The sequence below is a fragment of the Papaver somniferum genome, chromosome 9 (genome assembly GCF_003573695.1).
Source record: "Papaver somniferum cultivar HN1 chromosome 9, ASM357369v1, whole genome shotgun sequence".
NCBI lineage: Eukaryota > Viridiplantae > Streptophyta > Magnoliopsida > Ranunculales > Papaveraceae > Papaver > Papaver somniferum.
The window spans coordinates 39,672,067-39,693,785 of NC_039366.1; the positions used below are offsets into that span (position 1 = coordinate 39,672,067).

At 38.6% G+C, this 21,719-nt stretch overlaps 4 protein-coding genes and 1 non-coding gene across 5 annotated transcripts; 2 read left to right on the forward strand and 3 right to left on the reverse strand.

Moving 5' to 3' along the window:
- The first annotated feature begins 2,923 nt into the window (after positions 1–2,923).
- LOC113313741 (BTB/POZ domain-containing protein At3g44820-like) lies at positions 2,924–6,935 on the forward strand. The gene is made up of 4 exons (XM_026562536.1): positions 2,924–3,441; positions 3,652–3,721; positions 4,747–5,949; positions 6,064–6,935. Exons 1-4 carry the CDS (start codon positions 3,383–3,385, stop codon positions 6,622–6,624), a joined length of 1,893 nt encoding a protein of 630 aa, XP_026418321.1. The 5' UTR covers positions 2,924–3,382; the 3' UTR covers positions 6,625–6,935.
- A 327-nt stretch (positions 6,936–7,262) lies between these two features.
- Positions 7,263–9,754, forward strand: LOC113309962 (uridylate kinase-like). The gene is made up of 7 exons (XM_026558486.1): positions 7,263–7,975; positions 8,083–8,215; positions 8,360–8,413; positions 8,520–8,611; positions 8,788–9,023; positions 9,171–9,344; positions 9,426–9,754. Exons 1-7 carry the CDS (start codon positions 7,827–7,829, stop codon positions 9,521–9,523), a joined length of 936 nt encoding a protein of 311 aa, XP_026414271.1. The 5' UTR covers positions 7,263–7,826; the 3' UTR covers positions 9,524–9,754.
- A 132-nt stretch (positions 9,755–9,886) lies between these two features.
- On the reverse strand, positions 9,887–12,479 carry LOC113309961 (leucine-rich repeat receptor-like protein kinase PXC1). Its single transcript, XM_026558485.1, has 2 exons — positions 10,916–12,479; positions 9,887–10,822 (listed from the first exon to the last, which is right to left on the reverse strand). The coding sequence occupies exons 1-2, from the start codon at positions 12,207–12,209 to the stop codon at positions 10,146–10,148; spliced, it is 1,971 nt and encodes a 656-aa protein (XP_026414270.1). The 5' UTR covers positions 12,210–12,479; the 3' UTR covers positions 9,887–10,145.
- A 632-nt stretch (positions 12,480–13,111) lies between these two features.
- On the reverse strand, positions 13,112–20,785 carry LOC113310619 (phosphatidylinositol-3-phosphatase myotubularin-1-like). Its single transcript, XM_026559343.1, has 19 exons — positions 20,546–20,785; positions 20,376–20,444; positions 20,120–20,194; positions 19,656–19,727; positions 19,294–19,363; positions 18,773–18,822; positions 17,647–17,936; positions 17,400–17,473; positions 17,256–17,319; positions 16,952–17,017; positions 16,696–16,795; positions 16,497–16,610; positions 16,008–16,177; positions 15,354–15,438; positions 14,888–15,115; positions 14,719–14,778; positions 14,552–14,616; positions 14,176–14,455; positions 13,112–13,911 (listed from the first exon to the last, which is right to left on the reverse strand). Exons 1-19 carry the CDS (start codon positions 20,699–20,701, stop codon positions 13,387–13,389), a joined length of 2,613 nt encoding a protein of 870 aa, XP_026415128.1. The 5' UTR covers positions 20,702–20,785; the 3' UTR covers positions 13,112–13,386.
- Positions 18,060–18,130, reverse strand: TRNAC-GCA. Its single transcript has one exon. It is a non-coding gene; the product is annotated as a tRNA-Cys (tRNA).
- Positions 20,786–21,719: the final 934 nt, after the last annotated feature.

The window sequence follows — 21,719 nt, forward strand, 5'->3', positions numbered from 1 at the left end:
ATATGACAAACTCTAAAACAGGCATTGGACTAATTCTGGTTGATCATTGAGATACAGTCAGAGAAGCAAGAGGCCTCTTTACTGACAGTACAACAATAGAAGAGATATAAAAGGTTGGATATGGAGCAGCTTTCCAATGGGAAAAACGTTGGAGTGGCCACAGAATTTCCTTTAGGAGTGATTCAGAACCGACTCTGACGCTGCTGATAAGAATGTATGCGTAAGCACGCAAGCAAAGATATCTGATAAATGAAGAATTTGGAAACACCAAGAAGTTTGAAATGAAATTTATGGCCCAAGACTTCACTTTAGTTAAGACAATAGACGTCATGTGGGCAGCAAAACTATCTCTATTTTGTGATAAATTTGATATTAAGCATAGCTGGTAAACCATAACCTATGAGTATTATTAACTTATCCGAACATTCAAAATTGGAACCTAAATGTAATGAGTCTCCGCAACTCAAATTATGGATCTTATGGAACTTCAATATTAATGTAATGAGGTCTTTATACCTCTTTTTCTAAAAGAAAGAAAGAAAAAAAAAAGTTACATCACAGTACACACTATGGCTCCCATAAGAACTAGGTCATATATTTACTAGTTACAACCGTTGTCACGGTGGGAGGACCAACCAAAGAAGAATCTGAAGATGAGGTTTATCTACGACTACTTTAGCCTCGTTTCAGTGATATTTTTGTCCCGTTTCAGAAAATGTGATACTTTCGCTCTGATTCAATTTTCCCAAAACTGAGCAAAAGTATCACTTTTCTCGAAACAGAATGTGAATGTATCACTTTTTCTGAAACGGAAAATTAGTCGATCCATAAACTAAAATATGGTTGCATGATGTGTTATGCATCCTTTGTGGTGGTTTGCATAATGGTTATGTATTCAATTTTCGAGAATAGTGCCTAAAATGAAAGTATCACTTTTCTTAAAACAGAGTGAGTACGTCGTTTTATTAGTTGCAACGAAAAATTAGTTGATGCATAAACCAAAGCATGGCTATATAAATTATTATGTAATCTTTGTGGTGGTTTGATAATGAATATACATTTAATTTTCTAAAATTATGCCTAATATGATAAATACCTCCAAAACAATTTCGTAAAAAGCTCTAAATTTGATATTATTGTTTGTACTCGTTGCATAGATTTTTTTATAACCTTTCCAACGAGATAAATTTTGTAAAATTCTAAGGTACGGATTTTTAGATATGTTATATTAAAGTTTGCTTTCCAATTACATCCCCTAAGAAAATAGGACGCACAAGGAGTTCTAGTAATTGGATTAAAAGAGAGAGACATTTTTGGTTTTTCAGGTGCACACAACCAAAAAGAAATCCAAAAATGTGGTCATATAAAGGTCCTCCCCGCTTCGCACGGTCGGCCCAATTAATTCCTACTTAATTAGTTTTACAGGGAGTTAGTCAATTGGCATTAGTAGAGACATTAAGAGATTTTTTATGCAAGAGATTTTGGGTGACTCTCGGTGAGTTTAGAGATTTAGATAGACTCTCTGAATGATTTTCAATGAATTATGGTGATTTTCTGATACAATAAAACATATATGAATTTCAGCTTACACACATGAGACAAACAATTCCAGCTTACTTTAATCCATGCATGGCTAACAAAAATCGTAACTATTTTGAAAATAAAATCAAAACAAGACCAACATAATGGATTTAACTTATTGGGTTTTGGAAGACAACAATTTTATTTTTTTCATTTTTAAATGGATTTAATTGTATTTTATTTGGTTATCGTTTTTGATATTTTTGATCCTTAACGAAAACAGAAAGAACAAAATCTATCAAAATATCACCTATTCAGGAGAGATTTTGGTTAAAGCATTTTATAATATGTTTTGTAATAAAATTTTCTACAAGTTTTTTAAAACTATAAGTCATTGATTTCGATTTTAATAGCCAATAATAGAGAATTCTGAAGATTTTTAAAAAGTCACGATCCAATAACAAAGATTGTTTGAGATTATGAAGAAGTCTCTATTGACTAATTAACAAAAGATTTTACAAGTCTCTAAAATTCTTTCTTTGAATATCTTCGTTTATTCAGCTTGGAATGTACGCAAGGTTGATACGATGTTATTGTTGGCGGTGGAGACTCACAAAGTCAAATTCCGTTGCCGCCATTAATATTCGAAAAAATAGACGATTTAGAGAAGAGACCTACCGCCGTTTTTCTCCTGCAATTAAACCATGCACCAACCATTATTGTTTATCAGAATTTGGTAACGAGAGCAGCTCAAACGGCAGATAAACAATCTATTTGTAGAAGGCTAGAACCTAGAATTCAAATCCAGTGCAGAGGAGGACATCCGACAAAATTGGAACGGTACATGAAAAATATAGTAGATCAACATAATCAATAAAAGATGAGATTGTTAGGTAGAAGGTTTGGTTTCTGGGTGGAGAAGAAGATGATTCATCAATGTGCTGTCGTGGACTTGATTATTAAATAAATAAAAAACACAACCGTGTGAACCTAAAGAAGTCTTCTGGGACGTGTATCACCTGATTATGGAGACGGAAAGTAAGCGGCTAAAAAACTGTCCCGGACAAAAAAAAATCAATCTTTTTGTTGCATTATTCAAAAAAAAAAAAAAAATCTAATTATCACAAAATGGTTAGTTACGATGTTGGGATTTTCTTTCTCACCGGATTTCCACAGGGAGTCGCAACAGGTTCCGACTATAAGCAACACACACTCATTTTTAAGTTGGTGTATGTGTAGGGGACCAAAAACAGGAATCCCGCACTAACCAGGCCGGCAAACACAGGTAAAGTATATACCAGCCCACCACCATTAATGTTTGTTTCCGCTGTTGGTCCCGTAATAAAATCTTTCGAAAGCAACCATTATTTTAATTTAAGGCCACATAATGAAAACTCTTGTCCTCCAAAAATGTCCCTTTTACCCACCAAAACTCACAAATCTCTCTTTCTACTCTTCCTTCTTACATTCCTTCTTCTTCTTCTCCTCTGGTCTAGCTAGTCTCCTTCTTCTTGCTTTTGATTTTTCTCCTCTTCTTTTTCCGGCAAGTATTCTTCCGGGAATTTAATACTTTCTTTCTTTATTTAGCTTCTCTTTTTCTTTTGATCATCTTCTTCTTCTCCTACTTGCTGTTGAATTAGCTGTAAATAAAAGCTACCTACCACTACCTGAATATCTTTCTTTTTTTTCCTTCTTTTCTTCTTCCCCACCATTTTTTCTCCAACAATAATTCCAACTTCCATCATTTGTTGGTCCTCCTATCTCTTTTTTTCTCTTTAATCTTTCTATACAACTCACAATTGATTCAAACTAATCAAAGGGGGGTTTCTAATATTTGGTTTGGTTTGGTTTGATTTGATTGATGGCTCCTCCTCCGACTGCGACTAAAGTTTCTGAGTTCAATCAAAAAGACAATCACTGGTAAACACACTTTTTCTTTACAACTTTGATGTTTCTGGAGCTTGATTTTGTCTCTCTCTTGATACAGTTTTTGGGTTATTATCAAACTTGGGGTTTTTGGTTCATTTTAGCTTAATTAGAGAGTGGGTTTGGGTCTGATTCTCGTCTGGGGGAGCTTAATTTATGCTAGTAAAGAAGAATTCTGATGAAAGGGTTTGGTTTTTTGGACAGGTATTGTAATGCTGGTTTGGCTAGTGATATTACTATCGAAATCGACAATGTGTTCTTCCATTTACACAAGGTATCTACTTTTGTTTAATCATAGTCTGAATCAGATGACATTCTAGTCTTAATTCGTCTGCATAAGTAATGGAGTGATTCGCATTTCAGTACTAGGTTTTGTTGAATTATTCAATCATTTCTCAATGTAATTGATATCTGGGAATTTGGGTGTGTTGCACTCAAAATTTTGGTGCCACAACTTGCCCATTATTTCGCAATTATTTATTCGCATGACTTTAGATTTATCGTGGATTATTGTTTGCTTCCCAATCATCTAAAATGTGTGAAATTTAGTGCCGTTGTTGAACCATATAGAATTAGACTAAGTTAATGATGGGATGCTTGAGCATCTTGAGGGTTTTTGTCTGCTACCCAATGATCCAAATTGAATGAAAGTAAGTGCCACAACCTTCTCCATCACAGTAAGATCACAGTAAAAAATGGATCTCTGGTGTTGGGTAAAGGAGTTCTTGTCAGAAGTTTTTTGTCCCGCGGATGAGAGTACAGTGTCATTTAATGTGTGCCCTTCTTTCTAGGATGGTCCAGCTGCTTGTATCATAGCTGTCTAGTATTGACAGTGACAATGGTAAACTATCTATGGAGTTTGCTGATTCCAAGGGCACGAGTTAATTTTGACGGCCTAAAAGCATGGCTTTGAATTGCAATCTCTGTTATCTTCAATGTAATAAAAAATCAACTTCACAAATTTATTGTGGCATTTAGCAGCATCGTCTGGCTTGGCAGTTTAAGAATTGATCTAGTAAAACATAAGTATGCACGGTTTACATTCCCATATAACCAATTATCCAGTTAATGAGCTTTTGATCTATCAGATTGTGTTGCATTTCACTGTTTCCTTGCGTTACATTTAGCATTTTTGTGTTTTTCTTACTTTTTCCTTTCCTTAAAGTACCTTCTTCTGCTGTTACTTTCTTTGCTTATCTGTTTACTGTTTAATAACGGGAACAAACAAATTTTCTCATCACCTAGTTCAGTCTCTTAAATCGTAACTGGTTGTAACTAACAACATTGTGTGCTCTCCAGTTTCCTCTTATGTCACGATGTGGGAAGATTGCAAGCATATTAGAAGAGTTTCAGAATTCTCAAGCAGAGCCATTCAGCACAGAATTGGTCGAATTTCCTGGTGGATCAGATACATTTTTAATTGTGGCCAAATTCTGTTACGGGGTTCGGGTGGAGTTGACACCAAAAAATATTGTGAAGGTGTATTGTGCAGCAGATTATCTTGAAATGACAGAGGAGTATGGGGAAGATAACTTATTGGTAAAGTCAGAGAGTTACTTCCACAAAACAGTACTTCCTAACTGGAAGGATTGTGTTTTGTCCCTTCAGAGTTCTGAACCTGTTACTCCAAGAGCTGAAAAGCTCCAAATAGTGAGCAAATGTTTGAGTGCTCTGTCCATGATGGCTTGTACTGACCCAAGTTTATTTGGATGGCCGATGATGATGTATGGCAGCTTACAGAGCCCTGGAGGAAGTATCTTGTGGAATGGAATTAACACAGGGGCAAGGATAAGAAGCTCGGAATCTGACTGGTGGTTTGAAGATATCTCATCCCTCAGTGTGCCTTTGTTTGAAAGACTTGTTCAAACAATGAAATCAAGGGGTATGAGGCCTGAGCATTTAGCACGTGCAATAATGTACTATGCAAGAAAATATCTACCAGGTCTTGGCCGTTGGCAAAGTGGTGAAGTTGGTAAAACTAGAACTGTTTTTAGCATGACACCTGCTGTCGTTGATCAAAGGGTACTACTTGAAAGCATTGAAAGACTGCTCCCAGAGAAGAAGGGAAAATCTTTTTGCCGTTTCTTATTAGGGCTTCTACGTGTTTCAATGATACTTGAAATTAGTCCAGAATGCCGGGAGTCTCTGGAGAAGAGAATAGGAATGCAACTAGACATGGCATCTCTAGATAGTCTTCTGATCCCTAATTATTCAGACGCTGACACCTTGTATAATACTGATTGTGTAGAGAGGATAGTTACGCATTTTTTGTCATCAGAGCGGAACATATCATTGTTTTCCCCATCATCACTTGATTTAGAAGCATCACCATCATCTGAATCTTTAAGGAAGGTTGCGAAGTTGATTGACGACTACATTTCAGAGATTGCTTCGGATGTGAACCTGAAATCTGAAAAGTTATGCTCTCTTGCGGAGGCCCTTCCAGATTCTTCAAGATCTTTGCACGACGGGCTATACAGAGCTGTAGATATCTATTTCAAGGTTTGCTTCTATTTATAATGAAGAAATTTGAATTTCTTGAATTGATGGGGCATTCCAATATGAAATCCAACATATCATCTTTGTCTTATGTGTTGTTTTCATATTTCTTTGCAGGCGCATCCTTGGCTTTCAGATAATGATAAGGAGAAAATCTGCAACATACTTGATTATCAAAAGCTTTCCATTGATGCGTGTACCCATGCGTCTCAAAATGAACGCTTACCTCTCAGGGTCGTTCTTCAAGTCCTCTTCTTCGAACAGTTGCAGTTAAGATCAGCCCTGGCTGGTTGCTTAAATACCTTTGACACTGAAAGTGTCCCAGCTGGTCAAACCACCGCTGCCACTGACATGGCAGGCCAAATAATTCAGAGAGATGGATGGGTCACAGTTGTCCGTGAAAATCAGGCCCTGAAAGTAAATCTCGAGAGCATGAAATCAAGAGTAGGAGAACTTGAACAAGAATTCGGTAAAATAAAACAAGAAATGCAAAAAGTTGTCAAATCACATAGCTCCCTCAGTTCTCCACGTTTGCTGGCTAGGAAAATTGGATGCAAGCTTCTACAACAGCCTTCTGATCAACAGTCAGATACAGTTGAAAGTGTCGTCCGAAGCCCCAGAGCTTCAGTTGAGTTAGCTCGTCAATCCAGGCATCGGAAAACCTCCTCTCTTCAATGAGGTCAACTGTAGAAAATATCGAATTTTTGATTAATTACACAGTAAAAGATGCAAAATCCGGGAAGAACTGAAAATTCATCGCCTCTCCAAACTGCGAGAAAGTATAGAATTTTACTTTCTTCCTGTTCTGATATAATCTTTTCGTTTCGTGTCCTCATTTTTTTTTTTTGTTTTCAAGTATAGCAGCTCACATTCTGAATATACAGCTATACAGAATACACCATTTTCTCTTACAGAACTTGCAGCATATATTTATTGTAACACATCACTAATGTACATGAAAGATCATAGTGAATTGCATCTGTTTTTGGGCTTTCTTTCTTCTGGTTCTTAGTCAGTGTAAATGCATATGAAGATGAACCCATTTGCAAATTGCAATGACAGAGTCACATTTGCAACTTTTGCGGTTTTAGGAAAAAGTGATACTTTCACATTTGCAATTTTGGCGTTTTACCATGAAAAAGTGATACTTTCACATTTTTTTATAAAAAAGTGTCATTTTTTCTGAAACAGACGGAGTAACGGAAAATGTCATTATTTAACGGAACAGTTTCAAAAAGTTAACAATGGCTATTCGCCGTTAGTCTTTTAAGTAAACTTTTGGCCCCAACTCGGCACAACTAAACTAACGCCATCAACATTCCGTCTCTCTCTGGTTTTCTCCAAAAACCCTAACTTTTTTTTTTCTTCCCGGAGAAAGAAATTCCAAATTCCATGGCTTCTGAAGAGGATTTCGTTCTTCTCCCTGACGACGCAAACCCTAGAAAGTTTTCGTTCTTCTTTTCTGTCAATAGACAAGAAGAAAGGGGACAAAATTCTCAAACTGAGAAACGCAGTAGAATCGAAGTAGAAGAAGAAGAACCCAGTAATGGAATACAAAGACAAGTAAGAAATGAAACTCCTTTACACAAAAAAAAACAAGGTCCAATACCACTCCCAGTAGTATCCATAGTGTCCCAGTTGGGGGTTATTATAAACCAGATAACAGAAAAGATAGAGAAGAATGGAATGATTTATCAATTGAGTGTTTGTTAAATGCATATACAGATAAATTTCATAAGCTTAATGGGGGAATTCTTCGTGGTAGAGATTGGGAAGAAATTGCAGCTATTGTTACTCTGCATAATAAATCATCTAAATCATCACCAAATGGTGGTGGTGGTGCTAAGAGTGTTGAGCAGTGTAAGAATAAAGTTGATAATATGAAGAAAAGATATAAAGTTGAGTTACAAAGAATGAATACCTGTGGTCTTACTGTTTGTCAATGGCCTTGGTTTGAAAAAATTGAACAAATTTCCACTAATTTGGCTGCTGCTGTGTCTTCGCCGAATCCAATTAGGGAATCTAAGAGGTATAACAAAGCTGCAATGTGCGTTTTTCTTTCGATTTGTAGAATTGGATTGTTGATATTGCAGTCTTTTTGTATATGAAGAAGTTATCATTATGTGTAATTGGCAGATTTCAAGTATGTTCTCCTCCTAGTGCTGGTGGTGGTTTATTACAGTTGGCTAATCCTAGATGGAAGAGAGTTGTATTTAAAGTAAGTGGTGCTTCTCTAGTTGGGGAAGGTCCGCATAAAACTGATCCGAAGGTATTGATTGTGATAAAAATGGTGATAATTGATATGAATTTACATTTTATGTGTTGCGTGTTGAATGATATTTTGGTAATTTATCCTGTGTATTGTGAATTATGGAGTAGACGGTTGAACTTTTTTTGCTTCTTCTGTTGTTAGGTTACCCTGCTGATTGCTAGAGAAGTTGCAAGGGCTTGTAGCCTTGGCGTTGAGGTATAGCAGGACTACAACACTTTTCAATGTTGCCATTTGCGAATTGCTTTTATCTGTCTTTCTCTTGTTCAGCATTGAGATGCCTGTTTATGCGCTTGTCTCACAGGTGGCAATTGTTCTAGGTGGTCGTAACTTCTTTTGTGGAGACACGTGGGTAGCTGCAACAGGCCTAGAGAGATCAACAGCATATCAATTAGGGTAATGTGGTTAATCAGTAATCATGTAATTTGATAGTAATGTTAAATATCTACTTTTTTGCTGAAGACCTAAACTTATATATTCGGAGCTATTAACTTGAGTGTTCAAAACCTAGATAGCGCAATGCAACTTCCACAGATATTAACTTGAGCGTGTTGTATCTGTAATGGTACCAGGATGTTGGCAACGGTGATGAACTCTCTACTTCTTCGATCTGCACTGGAGGCGTTGAATGTCCGGACATGTGTACAAACTGCATTTCCAGCGCAACAGGTTACTGAGCTCTATAACAAAAGAAAGGCTATCCGGCATCTTGAAAAAGGAAGAGTTGTCATATTCGGGGGCGTAGGTGCTGGAATGGGAAACCCACTCTTCACCACAGATACCGCAGCAGCTCTGAGAGCATCAGAAAGTATGAACAACCTCTCACAATAATATTTTCACAAGTTTGTCTTTCATCTCCTGTTGGATATCCAGTGTTCACACGTCACACCTTTATTGGGTTCTATTGTTTTGTTTGCTCTCTACGATAATCTTGAATCATTTTTTTCCATTTCAGTTAATGCTGAGGCTGTACTTAAAGGCACCAATGTAGATGGTGTCCATGATTGCCATTCTGAAGACAGCAGCAGTGTGGCTTTTAAACACATTTCTTACAGGGAGTTGATCTCCACAGGAGTCACCTCCATTGACATGATGGCAGTATCATTCTGTGAAGAGAACGGAATTCCTGGTTGGTTTTGTTTCAGTTTTGTTTCTTATTGCAGCAACTCATTGTTATTAACTTTATTTTTTATTTTTTTTTCTTTTGCAGTTGTTCTCTTTAATCTTCACGAGCCTGGTAACATATCCAAAGCGTTATGTGGAGAACAAGTTGGCACCTTGATAGATCAATCAGGAACAATTAGCTGATCAAAGGTGGAGTATCATCATCTTATCAAAAATTGTTTGGTTTGTCAATATCACGGAATTTCACGCTGTTTTTTGAAGCTCTTGTCAATGAGGAACCCTTTACCAGGACATTTTCGGAACCCTTCACCAAGGACATTTTTGAGACCTTCCCTCTCCACTGCTTCTCGTTTGTAATATCTTTTGTGTAAACTATCTTTGGTATAATTTTGTAACGCTTTCATGTTAGCGAAAGTAATCAAGTCTGGATTATCTATTGCTAGAGATGGTTTCGAGGGTATGGAGAGCAAAAGGGTTGTAGCGGATCATGCTGTTTCGTTTTGATACTAGTAAAGTTTAAATTTCGATATCTTTTTCGTCTTCATGCCAGGAAGATTGGAGACAAATACTCCGTTTATTGGTTAATTAGAATATACACACTTTTTTTCTGCTTCTGGAAACAGTACAGGTATCAAACATTATCTTAAATAAACCTAGTACATAGCTAACAGGTTTTTGGTTGTTGTGTCAACAAGCAGTTGGCAACTAGAAGGCTCAAATGAAGAAGATGATGCCAATTGCTGAATAAACAGATCCAAAGAGAAATAGAGGGCAAGTTGGAAGTAACGGATCAATAAATAGGTAGTTAAGCGTCTTCAGTTGCAGTGGTGGCAGTAGTGGCGAGTGAAGGTGAGACTGAAGGGCGAGATTCATCATCTTCCCCCAGGGGTGATTTCTCCACCCGAATGTCCTCAATCATCTTCACAAGCTCAGACATTTTGGGCCTGTTGTCTACTTGCTCTAGGACACAAGCTAATCCCACATGTAGCATTGCCACTAGCTCCTCCTCGATGTTTTTGTACCTCAGCAGCTCCGGATCAAAAACCTCAGCGGTCCACTCTTCCTTGACCACCGACCGAACCCATCTTGGAAGATCTACATCCACGTCTTGTCTCTCTGTGTTACGAGCTGAAGAAGGATATTGCAATGGAGCCCTCCCTGTAACTACTTCCAATATTAAAACTCCGAAGGAGTAAACGTCAGCCTGAGGAGATAGCTTCTTGAATTTTGCTTGCTCAGGTGCTCTATATCCACCCAATCTTGCAGTGGCATGAACTGGGTTGAGAAGCAAAGCCAACCCAAAATCAGACACACAAGCTACACCATTCTTGTCGAGAAGCACATTTGATGATCTGACATTCCCATGAGGTATCTTCAGTGCATTGAACTCTTGATGGATCTTAGCCAGTCCGCGCGCTGCTCCCAGCACTATGCTGATTCTTGTTGTCCAGTCCAAAGGTATTCTCCCTGGCCCTCGATTTCCTGAATTTGCGTCAACAAAAAAGACAAAATATCATATTTAATAGGAAAACACCAAGAAAAGGACTTTGTAGACTGTTTTGCAAATGCACTAACCATGGAGAAGTGAAAATAAGCTTCCATTAGGAAGGTAGTCGAACACCAGAAGCTTTTCTTCCTTGGCGAAGTAATAGGCTCTAAGTCGGACAATGTTGGGATGCCTAAGCTTTCCAATCATATCCATGTACTGCTCGAATTCCTTCCGTGAACAAGGGTTGGCATCTTTAAGTCTCTTCACTGCTATGATCGACCCATTCTCGAGCTCAGCTTTATAAACTGTCCCTAGGCCTCCCTTCCCCAACATCTCAGCAGAGGCCCGGAGCAGGTCCTCCAGCTCGAATTGCTTTCTCCTGTCAAAAAATACAAGCTTACTTCTATCTGGGTCGCTCTCTCCATTTCCATTAGCACCTGCATAAACCTTCTTCTCACTAGAACAATTGCTCTCCCTCCTCTTTTCCCTCATTTCTCTGGTGTATCTCCTACAGAAATAAGCAGCGACGCAAGATGTGATTATCAGTAAGACAACAGCATTTCCCACAACAATCCCAACAATTGCAGCAGTACTCATGCCTCCACGAGACTCTCCTTTTTCTCTGTCATCGTTCTTTGTAGGTAAGGAGCTAGGATTTGAAGGAACCACAGACTGATCAGGTACTGGAGGACTCATAGACGAGCAAACAGGAAGTGGGGTGGATCCACAAAGACCTGCATTTCCATCAAAGCTCCGCACTCCGAATTTCTTCTGTAAATCCTCCGGCACCTGTCCGTACAGCTGATTGTTTGACAGGTTTAACTCTTTAAGCTGGGGTAATGCTGAAAAGAGATCAAGAACTGGCCCTGAGAGAATATTATTTTGAAGGCGGACAGTAATGAGATGGGTCAGTTTGGAGAACCCATCAGGGATAGGACCTTTGAGATTGTTATCTGAGATGTCAAGCCTGAGAAGACGATTCAGAGATCCAATTTCTCTAGGTATATCTCCTGAGAAATCATTTCTAGAAAGGTAAAGGTGCTTGAGATTAGAACAGTTTGTAATGGGAAGAACAGAACCGTAGAGACGGTTGTTATGGAGGTCTAACACTCGAAGCTGGTCTAGTTTGGCTAATGAATCAATCGAACCTCGTAAATCTAAAGAAGGAAGAACGAGAAATGCTACTCGGCCGTTTATGCACTTGACGCCATTCCATGCAGATGTACAAGCATCTCCAGAGCTCCAATTTGCGAGGAGGTTGGCATGAGTATCCGTCTGAGAGCGAAACCGAATTAATGTGTCGGTGTCATTGTTGAATTGAGCTGCAGAAAGTGAAAACAAGAGAAAGAAAGTGATAGCTCTGATTCTACTGGAAGCCATAGCTTGCTAGAACCACTCCTGCCCTTACTTCTACTAGCAGTACTAGTATATTAGCAGAGTAAAGAAAAGATAAGTCTAAAGAGAAGAGAATATATTGAAGTTCCAAGGCTTCAAAGGTGAATGCTTTTGATATTTGAATTCAATATTTTGTAAATTTCTTACTCTCTATCTACTTAAGTAGGTATAGTGAGAAGTGGGGCAAAGATATTGTTGGAGGTGATTATTGTTTTTCCACTTAACTTACTGAAATGAGTAAAGCAGAACAACACACTATTAAAGAAATACCTCCAAAGGGAGAATTTCCTTTTACCTTTTCTTTTGGTTTTTGATTTTTCAGTTTTTAATTCTTTTCCTTTTCTTAAAGGTAACTATCACAGGACTGTAATTAGGGGCCACATTTAATTTTTATCTCCCAACAGAATTATCAACCAAGTAACCCAAAAAAAAGAAGCAAAGAACACTGTGTAAGCCAACTGCCAAGATTGTCTTTGGGGTTCTGTTTTTTGAAGATTTTGTCTAAATATTAGGGTTTTCTATTGGAATGATTGAGATGTAAAAAATGAACATGCACAAAGAGGACAAAACCCTACTTAACTTGTAATTTACATCATAGCTTATTATGGGTAATAATGAGACATAATGGGTGTAGACCATCCCTTCATTAACCACCACTTGCTCTCTGTAAAAAACATCATCAATTTGTATGGATGAAGTTATTGGTCCCCAAGTTTTTAAGGTGCATTCAATAAACAGCTAAACATAAACCCTTTAAGAGTCAGAATTCCAGCAAAGAAGGGAACACAAAAACAGTAGAGAAATCAAAAGTGCAGTGATGTGTGTGCGAGTGTTTATGGCGAGATTTACGGTGGGAGAACATAATCATAAGAGTACTGCTTTCTCTCTTCACATTAAATTTCTCATTTGAAATGGATTTCCAAATAAGTTTATTACATTCTTGCAGTCTGTACACAAAATTCATTTCTTATTAAGAGTAGACAGGGCCAAATCACAACCAGTGAATTTATGGACATAGGGATTCACTTGCTGATAAATACGATGAATTTTGAACTTATTTACCGTGGTTGAAAGAACAAAATGATCCATTTACCTAGCTCTCTACCTTCTTCTATCTGTACAAAGCCTATCCCGCGCTCTAGGAAATTCCAGGAGCTTCTTCCTAACCTGACCCAAAATAAGTGTCGTGAATTGACAGTTTATCAAATGCTTCAAAGTTTGCTTTAAATCCAATATATTGGCTTCCAAGCTGTGCACATCCCGCACTCGGCCAATTGCAGTTACCCTCTCTTGATCGTAATGGGCAAAGGTTTTCACAGGGCCGACTGACTGAACCGTTTGGATTGTCGTTGTCTGACATTACTGATATTGAAACTGAAAGATCAGATTTCTCATCAAACTGGCCATTATTACCATCTGGATTTCTCTTTGAAGGAGATGGCGAAACTCTTTGCTGTGTATCCCGTGGAAAGCTACTAAAATCTAATGCACAATCGCCATTATTGGAAAGATGAACCTTGCAACCCAGTGACTGGATCGCTCTCTTTATGGAAGCACTCTCCTTGGAGGCCTTCTTAGCCATGTCCATGGCTGAGTTGCTGATATGTTTCTCTCTTTGCAGTTCTGTAGTTAATTGTTCCACATTGTTTGTGATTTCCCTAGCTTTCCTTTCTGCCACTTCCTTTGCCTGCATTCTCAAATCAAAAGCAACCAGCAACAAAATTTTAATTTTAACAATAATGAATAACCAAGGTGTATGTCTTTTACTAAAACCAGCAGAGAAGAAAGAGCGCATAACAAGATAACCTATTTCAGATAGTTCAGCCAGTAAAACCAAATCAGATTAAAAGTAAGATACAAGAGGTGCAATAATTGACAAGTGGTTCAGATTGATGCATATTTAGAAGAGTAAGGAGGAAGCAGAAAGGAGATCACCAGCTAAAATTACTACCTTTTGCATTTCATTGAACTTTTTGGCCATATTCCGGCATTGTGCTTCAAGCTCCCCAGATTGGGCTTCTGAGGGACAGGCCCATCGAAGATGGAATTGCGGCCAGAGAGTTGGAGCTAATGCTGCGGCTGGAGGTAGTAGTGGACCATTATGTTTCGCGGCATCATAAAAGAGGTTACAGTGTGCATGATAACTTCCTTCCACAGCTCGTAAATCAGCCAAGTACTCCCACAAGCACCCACAAGAGTCGAAAACACCAGACTTCTCCCTCTCTTTTTCACTGAGTTTGAATAAACCATCAGTTTATATTCTAATACGATTTCAAGCAGTTAAAACAAGAGCTGTTCATTTAGGTTAAAATTTATGGCAAAAGTACCTATTGCATAAGAAGTTCCCAAAGCGACACGACAGCATGCAGTCAAGGAAATCAACTAAGAATACCTGGACCACCATGTTTTATGGATAAAGTGAGCAACTAAGACGAGCCCAGAATCTCCGTAATGGAAGGAAATATTGGAATATTAATAATAGAAAGATGCATACCGACGAGAATTCAAAAGCAAATGGATACATCCTTAGTAACTGTGAAACGCAATCGATAAACTGGAGAAATATCAAAAGGCATAAGCAATTTACTCTGAAAGACATTAGGATCACATAACAGCATTAAATGTCCACAAAAACTTGATGGAATGAACTTATCAATGCCCACCTGTACAAAAATTGGAGAGGCGTTGTTTGATGTCTGTTGGTGATTAGAAGCACTAGCTTGAGATGAGAATGGAGATCCTTGTGAGTGTCGCGCAGGTGAAGCTGGAGGGATATTACTAGCTGAAATATGGCGGGATAACTCTAAAGACAAGTTGTTGTTTCCTGCTGGCATCCCCATGCGGTCTGCAAATGGATGACCAAATGCAAGCCAATCTTTTTCCACGAGTGCCTGGGAGGAAGACAAAGAAAATGTAATTCCAAAAAACTAATAGTGTGTGTTCGAATTAAGTGATGGCTTAAGGAATCAAATCATAATTTTAACTATATATATATATATATATTGAATTAACAGATGCTGAATAAACAAACACACTTTAGCCACCGATTTAAGAAAAAAAAGAGAAGCTCGACAAACAAGGGGATTCATGTCCGAAGTAACAATAGATACAGTAGTCTGAGTGCAATACCTGAAATCCTTTAAAAGTGCGATAATATGGATCAAGCAGCAAGCTAGCAAGTGAGACCAATTGAGTGGTCCGATCCCATCCGTCACTGCAACAACAACTAGCTCGTTATAACACTAGTAACTGTGTGTCAACAACAAATACATGTGTCGGTGTCAGACACTGGTGTTAAGCTAGAAGAACATGGAGCACCTCTAAACAAACAAACTACTCGTTTCAATTCTTATGAATTTGCATTTTAGTCGTATTTTGTAACATCTAAAAATGCCATATATAACTATATATTATGTCTAAACACAAGCAATTCAAGTCCACACAACAGCTAGCATCACAACCAGCAGATTTCCAATTTTAGTGATGAGATGTATGTACTAATTGTGGACATAATGGTTGTGATAAAAAAATCAGAAGCAAGAGTGCACATGATAAAAAATATCCGTCATTTCTCATATGAGCCACTGATACTCAAGCATAGCTATTTAGCAACACACCGAAACAGGGAGTGGGGCACTCAAAATTAATGATCAAAAGCTAATGGTTGGTAGAAAAATTAGAGAGGCAATCTCAGTAGGTGCAAATTGTTAAGATAGACAAAGGATAACAAAGACAAAATCGAGAAGGATGGAAGACAGAGTAAAGGAGAGGAAAAGTTCCAACCTGCAATGTACAAGGACTGACGCTGATTCTAGGGCCACTCGCGCAGCAATCCAGGCAGAACCAGCCAAAACATTCTGAACATGTATTAACCACCCACTGTCCCCAAGAGTAGAAACTGAAGCAGACATACTGCTAAGGTTGCCTCCTCCCCATGTCCATCCACCATTTCTCTGTTGATCGAAAAGATATAAACATTCAAAACCCAAAAGTCACACTGTAACAGACGCGCTACATTGATTCAATTATGAATTTTTTAAAAATTCTCAGAAAGTTAACAAGATACATGATAAAGGTAGGTCAGTAAAGACAACTACAAAGCGTGAATGATGAAGTATCAGTTGGAACTACACTAAAGAGATTAAGACCATCAAAATAAAGTTCAATTAACCCTCATTACCATATGAAATAGTGCATGCAGAAGAAAATATTACAGGAAAAAACAAATATGACATGTTAATAAGTCAAATAAAATTCTGTCTGATAACTAACCAGGAATGATGACATTCCATCTGAAGAAGTTGCACCATGAGTATCCACGTAATCTCTGAGGCGAGAAAGACTTTCTCTCATGGCATGGATATTGTCAATACCAAAGAAAACAATCTGGTAATATGACAAGCACAGAAACTATTAGCACACAATAAGAAAAAAATTATACGAGACGCTAGATTCCCAACCATAGACATACCTCAGACTGGAAATAGTTGGATGATGATTCTGAGCCACCTCCCATGGCTCCATTTGCTAGAGCATTTTTTCTAGGTCTTGCATCAGCGATGTAAAGCTTTCTAGAAAGAAGATGTGATCACTTAGCAATAGAAAACAGAGATAAAAGATGGCAGCATAGAAGAAAATGCTTAAAGTGAAATTGCACTCATCAACATAACTCTGACCAGGTTATTTTCGAGAAAAACAAACGTAACCAAAGTTAGAGAGAAGAGTACCTCCGGGGTCCCTTCCCACCTGGAATTTGAGTACAAAGAGCAGCTACAAGCTTCTCGTCAACATTGCTATATTTAAAAACAATATAAGTCAACAAAGAAAAATCAAAATTGACTCAAAGACAAAAGAATCCAAATAATCCAATAACATCAGAAGACTTTCACATTTGTATAAATATATCCACTTAGGATTTAGCACTTGGGACTACCTTATGAACACACTACTAATGGCTGGTCTTTGAAAAGATGTAACAAGTAATACTGTGTTAAGAAGTAAGAAATAAAGGTAAGTAAAGAAAATTCTCACCTTCTTGAGTTCATCATAAGACCAACTAAAGGTTGGGAAGAACGTGCAAGAACAGCTCCCTTAACTACAGCATAAGACATTGTTAGATCAGCATTATTCATCAAGACGGAAAGGATAGCACCAGGTACCAATATGAAAACGAACCTGGGTCACACCATGTAACTACAGGTAACCGACACTTCGCCCTAAAGGTAGAAGCTTGCTGAATTTCCTCATCTCTAATAACACCAACAAAGAAAGTTGTTATGGTAAGAAGATTTCACAATTAAGCACATCTTAAAGCAACTTAAAGGTCTCGAAAACCTCCAACAAACTCAAGTAACCTCTTTTCCTATTCATACATATTTCAGAAAATGCAGACAAAAAGAAGTAAAGAATGGAAACAGCTTACCTAATACTTTTTGGGACAATGAAAGAAAACGGATACGTCGAGCTCAGTGAATAATTAATATTTACAGCACTTATTCTCCACAAATCATTAGATATGGTAAATGACACATCCTCAATGGTATTTACAGATGCCTGATTGGAACCATTTCCAAGCAGCCGAAAATATTCATTCAGTAACCGCACCTTAGGGTTGCTAGTGTTGACCTTTATAGACCCACAAGTAAATGCATAAAGATCCCACAATTGTGCAGACCTTGTATATATCCCCAATGCACGAAATACAGCACGTCTCTGCAAGAGTTAAAAGAATCCATCGTTTTTATTAAAATGGCAACCGCATCATGTTCACTGAATCAAGACAGATCTTAAAAAAGTAATGCAAAAAAAGAAAGTATTTCTCATATTTTGTAGATGAGGCGGCACCCGGATTTGAACTGGGGTAAAAGGATTTGCAGTCCCTCGCCTTACCACTCGGCCATGCCGCCAAACAAACGGATATGAAATAGAGGGAAGGATCTCTTTATCATTTCTTGAATCTCATCGTCTTTATCCCTTCCGAAACCTAAAAAAACCTTTTTTTTTTAACCCGGTTGATTCCCTTTGATTGATTGTACGGTATCTCAACTCTCAAAATAAACAACACCTAAAAACTTCCCCCTATTGAGACTTCAGATTAGTTTAAGAAGGAACACCTAAAAATGTGAAACACTTCAGACTTACTCCTTGCCTGTTCTATATCTATAGTGCTTTTACTGCTCTCAGTTTAAGAAGGAACACCTAAAAATGTTCACTTCTATACTTCAGGAGAGGGACCGCCCTGTCAAGGAGGAAGCTGCGGGTTCGAGCCCCGTCAGTCCCGAACTAGGATCCGATGAATCCGTCAATTCATTTCTCTATTTTCGAAGAAAAGGCAGGACTGAAAGCAAAATCTAATTCCCGCCGGAGGTCTTTTTCATCATCGAAAAAATACAAGAATTTAAATCATTCTCGACTAGTACTGATCCACGGGGAGAGCTAGATTTCTTTCATTTTGTCTTTCCTTTTTTTGCTCAAAAGAGTAAGTTGAATCTAACAATTACTTAAGATATCATAATAATTTAGAAAACATTTTCATGCATTTGGCTTACCTGTTCCGTACGAGGGCGAAAACCGTAGACAATAATTCTCATATCTTTACCTGCAAACCAATAGCAAAGATATCAACAATGATGAAGCTGATGAATGGTGATGATTAAGATGTAGCCTCATAGTTATAGGGAAGTGCATCAACAGATTAACCCAAACTACACTGCATAACTTGACACAAAAAGCTAACCAGCTAAAGCAAAATTTTGTTAATTGAAAATCCAAGCAACTTAAACAGAAACCATTCAGAAAACGGCTGCAGTACTTTTTGATTGAAAATATAGAAAGATGCAAGAAGACAGAGTGAGAAGATCCACTGTGTAAATGGTCTCATTCAGTACAAAAGAAGGCAAACAATCATCAAACTAGAATCTCCTTGACCTCTTATCCATAAAATAAACAAACCATCGAGATAAAAACAGAAAAAAGTATGGCAGGTAATGTAGCATTATTGAGCCTCAGATGCTATCTGATTATGCACGCATATCAAATGGAAAGTAAATATACTAGCTCAATGGCGTACCAGTAACCTGCAGAAGTCTGAGAGAAGGCGTCTTATCAGATTGACGAGGAGCTGGATTGGACTTTGCCACCTAAAATCACAGAGGGATAAGTAACAAGGCAAAGACAATGTTCATAACCTAGTAAAGGGCCATGATGAAACATGGGGTCATAACTGAAGTCATGTATGGTGAGTTGGTCATGTAGAATAGGTGGTGTACCGACATAATTGTTAGTCAAAAGATTAATGATGGCAATAGAAAACTTACAGCAATAATTACAAAAAAAAAAATAGTTCTATGATACCAATGCCCTGGAAGGCCAGCATAAATGGCATCAACATGATTAAAAAAACACTATTTTGAAGCATTCAAAAGAACTTACTAGTTTGGTGAACTTGTCAATTGTTGCCAATGGTATTGTTCCGAGTGGAATGATGTTCCTAGTTCCTTCTCTCTAGAAAAAGTAAAACACAAAATTAAATCATGCAGGAGCATAACAAAGAAAGAAGCAATTAAAATACATTAACTCCAGAAAAAGCTCCTTCAGACAGAGAAACAGTCAAGACAATATTTCCATATCCATACATTGGCATCCTATAGTTAAGGGCAGAGAACCAACAACCTTGATAATTTATCAGCGAGAAACCAACAAAACAAACACTAGAAACACACCATTAAAACAACTACATCGTTTAACTAATTATGCAGGAGCATAACAAACAGTTCTCTTAATTCCACAAATTATTTGGCAACCTATAAACCCGACGCACTAACTAAACCAAACAAACATGCAACACTACGAATTCAAAAAGAAAGCTAGTCTTGCATCAAAATTCATTCACTTACCACAAAGAGAATGCGAAAATTAGTCACCAACAATGTACCTGCCTCATCTGTATTTACAAGAACAACACCTTGCCCCTGTAAACAAAACCCCCAATTTTAATCAATAAGCTCTCTAATTCTAGGGTTTCTTTCATAACTAAACTGAAGAAAATGTCAAAATTAGACTACACTTTTTCTAGGGCAAACAAATAACGGTAATTACGTCCCTCCCTATTAATTGCACAAATTCATAGATGAAAAGACAATTACAACATACCTTTTCTTTAACATCTTCGCCGTGGTATAAGAACTCCCCCATATCATGAGAAATTGACCTCGATTTTGGCTATTACATACAACAAACAAAATTACATTGTTAATCTCATCAAATTTAACCAAAAATAAACCCTAGAAATTGAAGAAGAAATAGGGAGAGATAAAACATACAGCGAATTTAGTCCAGTCAAGAACATCCCAACTACCAGCACCTTCCATCTTATCGGAATAAGATTCATCAGAATCGAAATCAGAATGTTGAGATTGTTGTGATGGAGATGATTCACGTAGCGATGATGATCGAATTGGTCTCGGTCTTGACCCCATCACGCCACGACGGTGGCGATTCTTTCTTTGCTTTTCTTGAGAGAGAGAGAGAGAGAGAGAGAGAGAAAGAAAGAGTGATTTGTTGTTGTGGCGATTCGGTGGTCGTTATCCCACGTGATTAATCCCCGCCCCCGCCAACAGATCTTCACTTCTGCTCTGCCTTTCCGGTTTTTTATTTTTGGTGCGCCAGTTATAACCCCAAAGGTGTCACTATCCATATGCAAAACTCCAACAAAACAAATTGTTCACAAAAACCCTATTTAACATAAATTATCTATATTAGCCTTCTAGTTTAAATCACCTCAACAAAACTAAAAAACAACCCCACCTTTAATTTTAAATCATCCCAAAAAAAATAAAAACACCCCACCATTAATTTCAATTATATTATCACCACCACAAAATAACACCACCAGCAGAACCACCAATGTGTCGCCACCACTGACCACCGCCGTCGCCAAAAACAACCACTGTCAACCGCCGTCACCGACCACCACCATCACCACCTCCACCGCCGCCAACCACCACCGCGCCACCACCTCCATCGCCACCAACCACCACCGCGCCATCGCCGCCGCCAACCACCACCGCGCCACCGCCTCCACCACCGCCGCCGCCAACCACCACCGCCACCACCCGCCTCCCCACCACCGCCACCTCCTCCACCACCGCCGCCCTCCTCCTCCGCCACCGCCGTTACCGACCCCACCATCACCACCTCCACCGCCGCCAACCACCACCGCGCCACCACCTACACCGCCGCAAACCTCCACCACGCCACCACCTCCACCATCGTCAACCACCACCGTGCCACCACCTCCGCCGCCGACAACTACCACCTCGCCACCACCACCACCGCCACCCAACACAGCGCCACCACCTCCATCCCCGAAAACCACCACCGCGCCACCGCCGACCACCACCACAGACCACCACTGTCGCCAACCACCACCAGTAGCAACACCACCATTATCGCCGACCACCGCCACCAACCAGTCGCCACCGCCACAAAAAATGA